At 51.6% G+C, this 12,280-nt stretch overlaps 1 protein-coding gene across 4 annotated transcripts; it reads right to left on the bottom strand.

The window, feature by feature from the left end:
* Nucleotides 1–448: 448 nt before the first annotated feature.
* On the bottom strand, nt 449–12,251 carry KCTD2 (potassium channel tetramerization domain containing 2). 4 transcript variants are annotated; one of them, XM_059671157.1, is made up of 6 exons: nt 11,766–12,251; nt 10,093–10,201; nt 8,174–8,265; nt 5,929–6,048; nt 3,855–3,980; nt 449–3,125 (listed from the first exon to the last, which is right to left on the bottom strand). In XM_059671157.1, the coding sequence occupies exons 1-6, from the start codon at nt 12,102–12,104 to the stop codon at nt 3,096–3,098; spliced, it is 816 nt and encodes a 271-aa protein (XP_059527140.1). In that variant the 5' UTR covers nt 12,105–12,251; the 3' UTR covers nt 449–3,095. The 4 variants fall into 4 exon arrangements, with proteins under 4 accessions (XP_059527140.1, XP_059527141.1, XP_059527142.1 ...); XM_059671158.1 differs by having other exon boundaries at nt 5,929–6,024; XM_059671159.1 differs by lacking the exons at nt 449–3,125; nt 3,855–3,980 and adding an exon at nt 4,082–4,281.
* Nucleotides 12,252–12,280: the final 29 nt, after the last annotated feature.

The raw sequence follows: 12,280 nt of genomic DNA, 5'->3' as shown, positions 1-12,280 counted from the left end.
GGGCACACGCCTGGGTTGCGGGCTCCACCCCCAGTAGGGGGCGTGCAGGAGGCAGCTGGTCAATGTTTCCCTCTCATTGATGTTTCTATCTCTCCCTCTCCCTTCTTCTCTCTGAAATAAATAAAAACAAATGAAAAGAAAACCCACAAAAACACCTCATACTCCTCCCCCCATCTCTTTCCAGCCCTGTGGGTAGCCCATCTGTCCCACCTTCTGGTTCTCAGCACTGAGTCCTTTCAGATTCAGGAAAATGAAAGTGGGAGGAAGGAGGCCCAACACCCCCTCGGGCAGTTTGGCAGCAGGAGAAACCAGGCCTTTGCGGGGCTGGCGGCCCTGCTGGGAAAGGTGCAGTTCACCTCCAGGGAGGCCTTGGAGAAGCATGAATGGCGAGTGGACACAAGGAGCCGGCGATACCGGAAAACACACCAAAGGTCTCGAGATTCAGCAGTTCGTTTCATGTGTTTATTGACCAAAAGAAAAAAGGAGGTCACACCATTTCGGACTCTTCAAACACTCAGTCATCAAGGGCACCCACAGGGGACGGGCATGGTCCCTAACGTCTGGATCGAAGGCCACGCTGCAGGGCGTGGGTGTCCTCTCAGCCCTACCCCAACAGCTGTCCCTTCCTCCCGACACCCCTGAGATCAGCGGCAACGGCAGGAACGAAGTCATTCTGGAGGACTGGGCCCACCTCACTGCCCAGGTACAGAGCAGGTTCTGAGGACACAGGCCCACTGCTGTCATTCGGATGCCATGCCAGCTGCTCCCTGGGCCTGAGCTGCATGGCCTGCGGCCACAGCCCTGGGCGGAGAATGAAGCAGGAAGACACTCCCCACTTGGCAGCACTGGGAAGCTGGAGAGGATGGGTCACTGGTCATGTGACACCCCCAAGCCAAAGGCCAGACCTCTCTCTGAATTAGCCAGACTCTACCAGGGGGAGAAGGCTTTTAAGAATAATACTCCTTGGCTCATAAAGGGTTTGGGTAAAATACTTTTCAGAGACCTTACGAAACAAATCATCTGAGGTTTCTGGAGCACTGGAACCATTAAAGGGTCCCTGGGCTGCCAGGAGGGAAGCTGGGTGAAAGCCAGCCCCCCAGGAGATGAGATACCACTGAGGCCTGCGTCTCAGAGCAGAGCAGGGCTCGGCAGTCCTCTTACAGCCCCGCTGCGGGTTCTGCGAGGAGAAATGCATTCCCGAGGGCTCGCCGTGCCTGCCTCCCGCTGCCTCATCCTCGTGGCCTGGGACCAGGCTGGCCATCAGCGTGCCCAGTGCCCAGGAAAGCCCGTCTCCTTGGGCGCGTCCATTTTGAGGTTCCTTATTCCAGTTGTCCAGACAGCACCTCCTCCAGTCCTCTGTCCTGTCAGAGCTGCTTTTCCCCGACACATTTAAACCGTTTTCCCCCTCCCGACAGATGACAGGATGGATGCCTACAACCTTTCTGAAAGGGGACGGCTTTTACTGTAGGCAGAAGTTCCTCGACATGTCACAGCTGTAAAAATCCTGGGCACCTGCCAGGCTTCTGAGGTGCCAATGTGCACCTCAGGCTGGCGTGCAGCCTTGTCTGTCAGCAGACATGTCTATCCTACTTTACACAGAGAAATAAGGTCAAAGTGAGAATTCTGGGCATGCGCAGGTCACAAGCTCAAAAGACACTTGGCACAGTCTATATCCAAAAATTACGACCCCAGGCCCCCTAGCAAGCAGGTGAGCTGCGGAGCGGAGGGACCCTCAGCTCTGAGAACCAGAAGCGACTGGCTGGAGGTGGCTTACAGATGGTGTGTTCGCGAGGCGCCTTCCCCTTGTCTGGCCCACCTGCCACACCCTGGGAGCCATCGGGAAAGACAAGGCTTCCCGGCCCCCATGCATTCACAGCTGCTCTCAGACTCAAAGCTGAGAGAAGGTCCGGTACAAGCTCTGCGGCCACAGCTCTGCTCCCCCAGGGCAAACAAGCGTTTGGTCAAGGGCATGGCCCTCCATAGAAAGAAGTGACGGTGCGGGCGGGTCAGGGACAGGGAGAGCCCTCAGACGGCCCAGCAAACGCATACACACTAGCGGGAAGGTGTGGGTCACGGACAGGGCTGCAGGGCAGGGCTGCCAAGGTGAGAGACCAAGAGAGACACAAACAAATATTACATGTTCAGTCAAGGCATTTCCAGGAGACAATCACAGAAATAACACTTTGGACACCGTAACAGGACACATTTGGCAACTCTTAAAGAAACAGCCATCCCCACCCAAGCCACCAGGGCGGTCCAAAGTCCCTTTAGCCCATTTAAAAAGTCCATGAAGGAAGGAAGGACCAAGAGAGTGTAAGAGAAGGCTGCAGAAGCAGTTACACCCACTACCTCCAGCTCCCATCTGCCTGTCCCATTCAGTGCAGAATGCCGCCTGCCCCCACCCTCTTCCTGGCAAGAAAGCAAGCCGCCTGGACGGCCGAGGTTGCTGGAGACAAACGGGGCAAAGCCGACTGTGGCAGCAGCTGAACGGCCCAAACCCCGAGCAGCACTCCCCAGCCTCCAACCACAAGCAAGGACGCCCCATCCTCCCTTTCCTCAAAGAGGCTTAGTTCATAGGAATGTGGGGTACTCTCTCCTTTATCAAAACCCTCAATTCAGTTCAACAAATGGGAGCTAGACTCCTTTGCGTCTGCTACATTAGTATGCGGTGCATCGAAGGATGGGAGGATAGTGTTACAGAGCGGCTGGTGCCAGCGCCCGCCTCGGCACACGCAGGTGAAAGCCCGCTCTCTGCTCTGGCTTCCCGGAAGCACAGGCACGGCCCAGAGCAGGCCTGCCTCTCCCCTCCCCCGGCCCCAGGTTCCAACTGGAAACCCAGCCCAGATGCGGCTGTGAAGCTGTTGTAACACTGGCGAGGACACAGAGCAGGTGTCTGAGAAGGTATGCTGCAGCCGAAGCGCCATCTGTCTTCAGTTCCTGTGGCTGGGGTGGGGGTTCCTTTGGTTTGACCAGAACACACTCCACGGGGGGCCAGGCTCAGCTTTGCTCTGCAGCTCAGTTACTGTACAGGAGCGAGACTGAACTTCAAGAGGTGCTCTGCCAGGGTGCTCTCTCCATGTCTAGGATTCTGGCGTTTACATCCGAGATCCTCTCTCCTGAAGAATCTGGAAGTGGAAGGTGGGGGAGAGGGCTGAGGCTTGGACTCTGGATGCAGACTGCTTTTAGGCTCAGCTGCTAAGCAGACGGCTGAAGAAAGCAAGGAGACCCACCGTTTCCCCCTGGCCCCGGCGAGCAGCACCACAGTCCGTTACCCAGGAAGCGAGCAGGACGGGAGCCCACCCCGCCCTAAAGCACTCCGGCTGGAGACAAGCTGACGGCGGCGGGCGCAGCGGTGCTGTGGGACCACTGCTCCCTGCTTCAGGGGACGGGTCAGGCATATGCGGGCGACTTCCAAGAGTGTGTTTGTGTTTCTGGGGCCCCGCTGGGGGAAAGGTAAGTGTGTACAGCACTTTTCCGGTGACTTAAGAAGCCACCAAGGTCACCTAATACCTTTTTTCTTGAGGCAGGAAAAAGAACAGTTTCAAATAATAAAAGCAACAGCCAGTACTTGCCGAGTACAACAGCCACAACGATGCCGAGCTTGGGGGGTTAGGGGATAAGCCCTTCTTTTTCACTGACTCGACAGAGCCTGGGAACAGCCTGCCCTTTTACGTCCTGTTTTCTAACGAGAACCCCTCTCACTGCTCATAAATCTTGATTTAAATGACAACAATCAGAAGACCCAAATGAAGGGGAACCGCAAAGCTGCCTTGAGAAGGGCCGGGAGGAAATGAGACAGGGCCCCTGGGGGGGCGAAGGAGTCCCACGCAGACTCTGGCGACGAGGCCTCTTACCTTTGCCTTTTCACTGGGCTCGATGACGATGCCGTTGGTGGAATTATTTAGTTCTCTGGAGACGACACAGAGGAATTCCGCCTGGTCCTCGTTCCCGTAGTTATAGGAAGACCCGATGTTGATGAGCTGATAAAACAAGGACCTGGTGAACACACGGGACCCGACACCGCTCAGTGCCACAGAATCAAGCCTGCCGCGTGGCCGCTGCGGCTCGCCGCCTCAGCGGGTGAAGGGCTCTGGGACCGTCAAGGCCCCAGTCACCGGGTCTCGGTCACTCATCAGGGCGTCGTCAGCGAGGCTGCCCCAGAGGAAAAAAGTCTGAGTTCTGCCACCATCTCCCTCACCCGAGCAGCTGACACCCAAAGGCAGCAGCTGGAGTCACATGACCACATTCCTTCCAGCAAACACAAAGGGAAACAGAATGTTTCTGTGAATAAAAATGGACACTGCTTCAGCCAGAACACCTACACACAGTGGCTCATCTGGACAGAGGGCGAGACGGGAGCCTGGCGCCCGGAAGGCCGGGGAAAGCAGGCCAATCACTGAAGCGCTACCACAAACCACATGCTGCTGGTAGCTTTCACCTTTTTGGAGAACTGAATCCGGGCTTTAATTCTAAGTAGGAAATACACCTGCAGAAGAAGCTGAGCCCAAGGGTGAGGTCTTCTTGGCGAGCCCCTAGGGCCGCAAGTCAGGGGACCATGACTGACATGCTGTATGGCTGGGTGGCAGACGCCTCAGCCCCTTTGTGCCTTAACTTCCTCACCCATATAGTGGAGTCACTGAGGGCACACTTGGTCTTCCTACAGGACATGAATACTTTAGCCCTGGCTGGTTTGGCTCAGTGGATAGAGCGTTGGCCTGTGGACTGAAGGGTCCCAGGTTCGATTCCAGTCAAGGGCACATGCCCAGGTTTTGGGCTGAATCCCCAGTAGGGGGTGTGCAGGAGGCAGCCAATCAATGATTCTCTCTCATCATTGATGTTTCTCTCTCTCTCTCCCCTTCCCTCCTGCTCTGAAATCAACAAAAATATTTTTTTAAAAAAAGAATACTTTAAAACCGTATTTATAACATCCTCTGCTTAAGACTTTAATCAGGGAAACACTTCTGGAGTGGAAGTATGGCACCATTTTGCAACCCACACCTGACAAGGACTAGAAGGACACACAGGCAGAACGGATTCTGCAGTGGGAGGTCTGTGGGAGGAAAAACCCAGTATCGGTTCTGAAGACAGAGACACAAAAAGGAACTTCTGAGAAGGTAAGTTATAGTGACAGTTCAACTGGTCTCTTAAACTCTACATGAAAATTGGCACGATCCAAATAAAATGACAATATATTCATTCTGTTCATGCTCAGCACCCGTGTTTTGGAGAAAGTAGATGAACAGAACAATTCTGCCATCTAATGGCACAAAGCCACAAGGACGGTTCCACAGCCCAGGGATGGAAACCGTGCGTTTGATTCCTTTCCCATCACTGCAGCTCACCGCGCTTTCTCTGCCGATTACGCTATACCCAGGATGATAAAGTTCCGACCCTGGGGCAAGCAAAGGAAGGGCTATTGGTGAACCTAGTCTTCTTTAGGTAATTATTCTAGAATGCAGCCACACGCATTTCTGAAAAAAGTCCCACTGGGGGAGAAAAAAAAGAGAGTCTTGTCCAGTGGGGCTCAGTTGGTTGGACACTGTCTTGTGCACCAGAGGGTTGCTGGTGTGATTCCCAGTTGGGGCACCTGCCCAGTGGGGGCATGCGTGAGGCAGCCATCGATGTTGCACTCTCACACTGATGTTTCTCTCTTCTGCCTTCCTCTCTAAGATGCAATGAACTATTACAAAAAAAGGGAGAGAGAGAGGCATTTCAAGCCCAAACAAGCTGGCTGACTCCCTCTAGCACAATCAAGTTGAAACCTTGGTTATAAATAATCCACACTGAGTAGCTCTCTTTTCCCATGCTTTGGAGCAGGATCACATGGGGCCCTACTGAACCCCCAGGCTGTTAACTGGCTACGGAGGTCAGTGTTTGGAGTGTGGACTCCCAGGGAGACACTGGGGTTGTATTACTTAAGAAACATACCTGTTCGAATTTCCAGCCATCAGACATAGTGGAGACCATCTGTGTCAGCTCCTCCTCTTGGCACTGCAGGACTCGGTACACGTGCTTCACTGGGCCCTGCGACAACCACGAACAGTGAGGCTAAAAGAACAAACACTGAAAAGGAGTTTGCTTGGAATATTTTCTTGGCAGCCAACCTCTAACCCTTTTACAAGCAACACTGTAGCTTTTCAATAACAACTTATCCAAAAACCAAAGGGCCCAGGGATATGAATCAGTGGGGAAAATCATTCTCAAGTGGAGAGGGATGAGTTATGTTCTTAGATTTCCTCTATTTTCCTAAACAGAAAACAGAGTAAACTTACTCTGGACAAGAAAGCCACATGTTCTTCTAAGCTGCTCGTGTCTAACATCCATGTGGACAATGTAGATTCTATTGTGGTTTATTGGCAGTGACACCTTATTATGGGAATAACATATGAAATAGGAACCCATCACATACACATACATGTTCCAGTGACCTTTACCCTCTGCCATGCTACTGGACAGTGAAAGTGTCGCAGCGGAAGATGTGACATTCTGCTACAGACCGAGGAATCATAAAAAATAAACCCTTGGAAACTCCTGAGTGATAAGTGTCTTTCATAGGCTCATGGCCGGTCACCAGAGACACCACGCATGATGAGAGGGTTAGAATTTTCAGAATATCTCAGCTCTTAAAGCTCTACAATAGGGAAAGGTGCCCTGTGAATATGAGGTGCAAAAGCTTGGTGACATTCGATCCTATTTCACTGGTAATCCGCTAACCAACTGGAAATTCATCTTTGATATTAAAGCAGCCTTTCAGCCCGCAGCTGGATGGAAACTAAAGGAACAAGCCCTCCTTTCCACCCATGCAAACTGCTGGAGACAGCGTGATGAGAGTTCATTTTTTATCACAGGTGTCGGTTATGCCATTCAGATAAACCATTCAGAGCCAGAAAACGAATCTATCAAGTCAAACACACAAGGAGCAAGGAACTATTTTTTACTGTGAAAAGAAATGTACTGCTTCCTTCTTAATCGCAGGAAAATTCTACCTTGCAGCAGATCAGCTCTCAGGAAAGCCTCCACCGCCGGAATCTGCTCGGGTAGGAGGCACATCATGCTGCAGGCCAGATGGTCAGTGAGGTCTGACCCTGCCTGTCACTGCAGTTGTACTTAAAGTAGAGCCTCATACATGAAAGGGGGTGTCTGTGTTTCCTGCTAGACTTCCAGCTTCTTGAGGGCATGGGACTTCTAGCGGTCATAGAGTCCCAAGGGCCTAATCGAAGTTACTGTGGCCTCTTAAGACACATGGATGGGTGACGTGACATAAAATAAGCCGAGTAAGCTCTATGTCTTCCCTTCCCAAACCGGGTGGGAAATTGTTTCACTTTTGTTACTATTATCTACTGAGTTAATACCTAAATCTAGACTTCATAATAAAATGAGAAGCTTGGTATTATTTCCTCAGGAGCACAATAGACAAGCAGCTTTGAAAGCAGTGGTTCTCAACCGTCCTAATGCCGTGACCCTTTAATACAGTTCCTTATGTTGTGGTAACCCCAACCATAAAATTATTTTCGTTGCTACTTCATAACTAATTTTGCTACTGTTATGAATCGTCATGTAAATATCTGATATGAAGGATGTATTTTCATTGTTACAAATTGAACATAATGAAAGCATAGTGATTAATCACAAAAACAATATGTAATTATATATGTGTTTTCCGATGGTCTTAGGCGACCCCTGTGAAAGGGTCGTTCGAACCCCAAAGGGATCGCGACCCACAGGTTGAGAACCGATGTTCTAAAGTCTACACCATGAGACTGGTTTCGGGTGGCTGGCAGGAGCCGGCTGTGATGTGGCCACACGCTGAAGGCTGGTCCTAACAAAGAGCAGCCACCAGGTGCAAGCGGGACCGGCCTGGTCTTCACGTGGAGGGAGACAGATGCTCCCTCCGCGAGAACAGGTTTGGGGCCTCCCACTGCCATATGGTGAGTAGCTGCAGCCTCCCCATTCTTCTACAGGGACATGAGGCTGTTTTGTTTTCTTTGTTATTTCTTCTGTTTTTTTGTTCTGAACAAGTCTGGTGGAGTACATGCTGCCGGCCTGGCAGACGGACAGTTTTCCACACAGACCTCAGGCTCTGAGGGCAAGTCATCCTTTCCTAACTACACCCAGACACATGGACAGACAGCCACTCGAGGTAGTTTCCCCTTAAAAATTCAAAATCCATTACTTGGGAAGTTCTGTTCTCATTGTCCCGTATCCTTTCCTTAACCAGCCGCACAAGAGATGCGATGTTGTAAAACTCTGCCTCTTCCAGCACACCTAGAACAAGGACCAAACTGTAGTTAGAGATGTGCGAACTCCCCCGAGAAGAGCAGGAAAGGCTGGCCTTGTGTCTGGAGTGCACGTTTGCCAAAAGCTGCAGTTTTCAAATGCAAGCCTAGCCTCTTTCCCTCTGCCTGGAAATGCTTCGTTGCTGTTTAGGGCATACCCATCACCTTTGCCCAACGGGAGGGAGTCAGCAGAAGGGTCTGGCCTGTCCACCCCCTTTCACCTTTAGTTTCCTACCGGCACCTTCCCTGGCTCTCCCTGTGCCTGCCATTGGCTGCAGGACACCTTGACCGTATATCACTTAGTTCCCGGAACTAGTCAAGTTAGACAACTCCTGAGCTTGCAATTTTTACCTGAGTTGCAGTTTGTCCTAAAAATGACCGGGGGTGGGTTGTGTGCGTAAATATATGTGGACCCAATTTAACAGAATGTTTATTATTTGAACAATATGAAAGGCAATCATGGGAAGAATCCCATGCTACATAAAGTCAAAGACTTCAGACAGGACAACTACATGGGCTATGTGATCCTGTACCAGGAGAAAAATGTACTATAAAGGCCATCATTGGAACAGTAGACAAAATTGGAAAATAAGCTACAGATAAAAGTGTTCATCAATATTAAATTCCCTCAATTTGATCACTATACTGTGGTTATGTAAGAGAATAGATTTGTTCTTGGGAAATATCCACTGAAGTATTAAGGGGAGAAGTCTAGAATCTATTCTCAAATAGTTCAGAAATAACCTGTGGGAGGGGTGGAGGATGGAGAGGCAGGAGGAGGAGAGAGAATGAATGAATGATAATGCAAATATGATCAAAAAATGTTAAAAATTGGTGAGTCTGGATAAAGGGAGTTCTTTGTACTATTCTTGCCCTTTTCTCCTAGTTTGAAATTATTTTAAAATAAAAGTTTTTGAAAAGGCATTAGAAAAGAACTGCATTAAGAGTCCTCTTTTCAAGAAACAAGATTACCCATGAGTTGGCAATTGTTGAAGCTGGATGGATGGATGGTGGGTGCATGGAATTTACTGTGTCATGCCCGTTACTTCTGTATGAATTTGAAATGTTTTGTAAAGGGGGCATTTACAAAAAGAGAGCAAGTTCTCTTTTCACTGGTAGAAACAGAGGTGTTTTGCAGCTGCTTAATTAACCAGCACAGCCATTACAGCTTCCTTACTCAGCGAACATTCCCGATCAGGGTGCCCTGGACTCAGGGACAGGCCTCAATCTTCAACTGAAGGCCTTCGATGAGACCAAGCCAACCAAGCCTTTTAGAAAGACATCTAGGCCCACTTAGTCTACATGCCCTACAAACCAAAAAGATGAGGCCACTGATGAGGTACCTGACAATGGATTGGAGAATGAATTAGGTCAGCTGCAAAAATTGACAAGGAGGCATGAGATCAGTCTTAAAAGAAATGAGGCCAAGCCTTTATTATTTCTTTGCAGCTGCAAGTTCAAACTAAAACAAAAATATAAATAACTAAATATCAGAGATGTGTTGCTTCAGGCTATGGACATTCACTGCTAGCATATAAGCAACTGTAAAAAGGGATCCTGAGAATTCTGCAGGTTTGGAAAAAACTCCCAAAGCTACCTCTTTCCCTTCTCCTTAAGGTGGATGAACAGAGCACGACGAGGCTCCCTTAAACAAGACTCCCTCAGACGTCACTCAGTAACTGAGGCTCCCGGCTCACTTTCATAAACCTTTACTGTACCTGCACATGAACGCGACAAAAGTCTCAAACAAAAGTCAAAGCTGTGAAACAGACTCGACCCGATTTCTGAAAATGCCTGGTTCGAACGCTGCTCTTACCTTCTTCTGCCAACTCCTTCGTAATGATGAGTTTCCCATGGCGGAGGTAGTTTAGGATAGGACCAAAGTAGGTGGGGTCCCTGTCAATCAGATAGGCCCCCGTCTCATCCTGCCGACCAAACACAAGGGTGTCATTGTGGAGCTTTCAGACCAAGTCAGGACAGGGTGTCAAACCTGGTCACAAACCATTAGTGAGAGGGCAAGTTTTGCTAGACGTTTGCTTATCACAAACTATGGACAGGAAGGCTAGTTTTATGTATCTGACTTGAACATAATTTAAGGTGAGGCGTTCCGGATGTACAGTCATAGCATCTAGGCATTTACTTAAACTTCTAAAATATTTACTTGGACACAATGACCAATTTTTCTGGCTATTTTTTTTTAAGAAAGGGAGGAAGAAAACGCCATCGTTGTGGTTAAATCTCTGCTTGAGATGGACATTCTGAACTCCCTACTGTCCCTGAATCATATTCCTAATTCTAAGAAAACCTGTTTAGTTGGCAATGCTCCCGTGCTCAAGGCCAACGTCAGTGGCCGTCTGCAGTGCCAGCTGCACCTTGCACACCCCAGCTCTGTGCCCAGAGGAAGCTTGGCGCTGCCAGGGCTTGGCTCTGAGCAGTTTTAATCCTACTCATCTTTACAGTAAAAGAAACAAGAATAAACTAGGATCTACTGCAAGAAGGGAGGCTTAGGGTAGATAAAAACAATTCCTTTATAAGCCAGGGTTTTGGAATCTCCCGTTAGGGCAGGACAGTTTTCTATCAATCTGAGATTTATCAGAGGAGAGGTCAGAGATAGATAAATGAAACCGACCCCTGTTTACCCAACCCCAAGTCTGTTTCAAGATAACAGGCTGCACGTCATATGGGCTACAAGGTGATGTAAGCAATGATCAATCGCTTTACGTTGGGAACTGAAAGATGAATGTGTAAAGTTAAAAAAAAAATTCAAACAACAGTTCAAACTGGAAATGGGTTAAGTCTCTTGGGTCGTCTCAAGCCTCTGGTTAGCAGCTATGCATCTTGCCCAACAGCATTCCTGTCTTCATTTCCCCTGGATCTTAACCAGGGGTCTTAGGTTGGCACCGGAAATGGTAACCTTCCAAGGAATGGATCTGATCGCAAGGATGGACCTGATACAGCGACTGCTCCCAGCGCCCAGCTCAGGGACCATGACCCCGGGAAAGCAGTGTGATGGCAGCTGTCAAGCCACCCTCTAACCCAGGCTTTCACCCAACTTGGCAGCGGGTCCGAGAGGAAGTCTGAGAAAGCTACAAGGATGCCTTGGCTCGCCCTGACCCAGTTCTGGATGGATCTGGCACAGGCAGTGAGGGGCTGACGAGGAGCCAGGGGAAAGCTCAGGCGGACCCGAGGGGCTGGGGTGGGGTGTGGAGAGGAATACGGAGCCGGGGGTCTCCCGCGTGCGGGTGGGTGGGCGGTGCGGCGAACGAGCCGCCAGAGACCGAAACGAAGGGTGGGGTCCGGGAGAAACCCTGGGTGCGCCGGAGGATGGGCGAGAGGAGCTGCCGGGGTAGAGCTTGTAGGGGGAGGAGGGGGGCGGGGGTCCAGGCCCGAGGAGCCCGCCTGGAGGAGCGTGTCACAGGGATCTGGGGTCCAGCCTAGGAGGAACCGGGGGGTCTGAAGGCCGGGGGCGCGCCCGAGGGCGGGGCGCACCTTGTCCGAGTCCAGCTCCGGGTCTTCCTGGCAGCAGAGGCGGCAGAGGAAGGACTTGGGCTCCCGGCCCAGGGTCTGTCGGGTGGTCACGAAGTAGGTGCCGCCCACGTTCAGCCGGACCCAGCGGGCCGCGCCGGCGCCCCCTGCCCGATCGGGCGGTCCGGGACCCGGCTCGAGCGGCTGCGCGGCGGCGGCGGGCGGGCGGCTGTGCCCGCGGGACGTGGGGCCAGCGGGGCGAGGGCTGGGAGGTCCGCGGCCCGGGCCGCCCCCGTCGCCCAGCCCACTCCCACCACCCCCTCCCAGCCCGGCCATCGCCGGGTCCAGCTGCAGCTCCGCCATCTTGGGCCGCCGCCGCCGCCACTGCCCGCGCGCCGCCGGGCCGGCCCATCTCGCGGCAGGGAGAGCCGGGCCGGCCCATCGGCGGGGGTGGGGCCGGGGAGAGGGACGAGAGCGCCCCCAACCAGCACCCGGGGATCCGCACGGTGGGGGCGCTGTGCCCGCCCTTGTAGGCGGGA

The sequence above is a fragment of the Myotis daubentonii genome, chromosome 16 (assembly GCF_963259705.1).
Source record: "Myotis daubentonii chromosome 16, mMyoDau2.1, whole genome shotgun sequence".
Classification (NCBI taxonomy): Eukaryota; Metazoa; Chordata; class Mammalia; order Chiroptera; family Vespertilionidae; genus Myotis; species Myotis daubentonii.
This window is presented reverse-complemented; position numbering and strand designations above follow the sequence as displayed.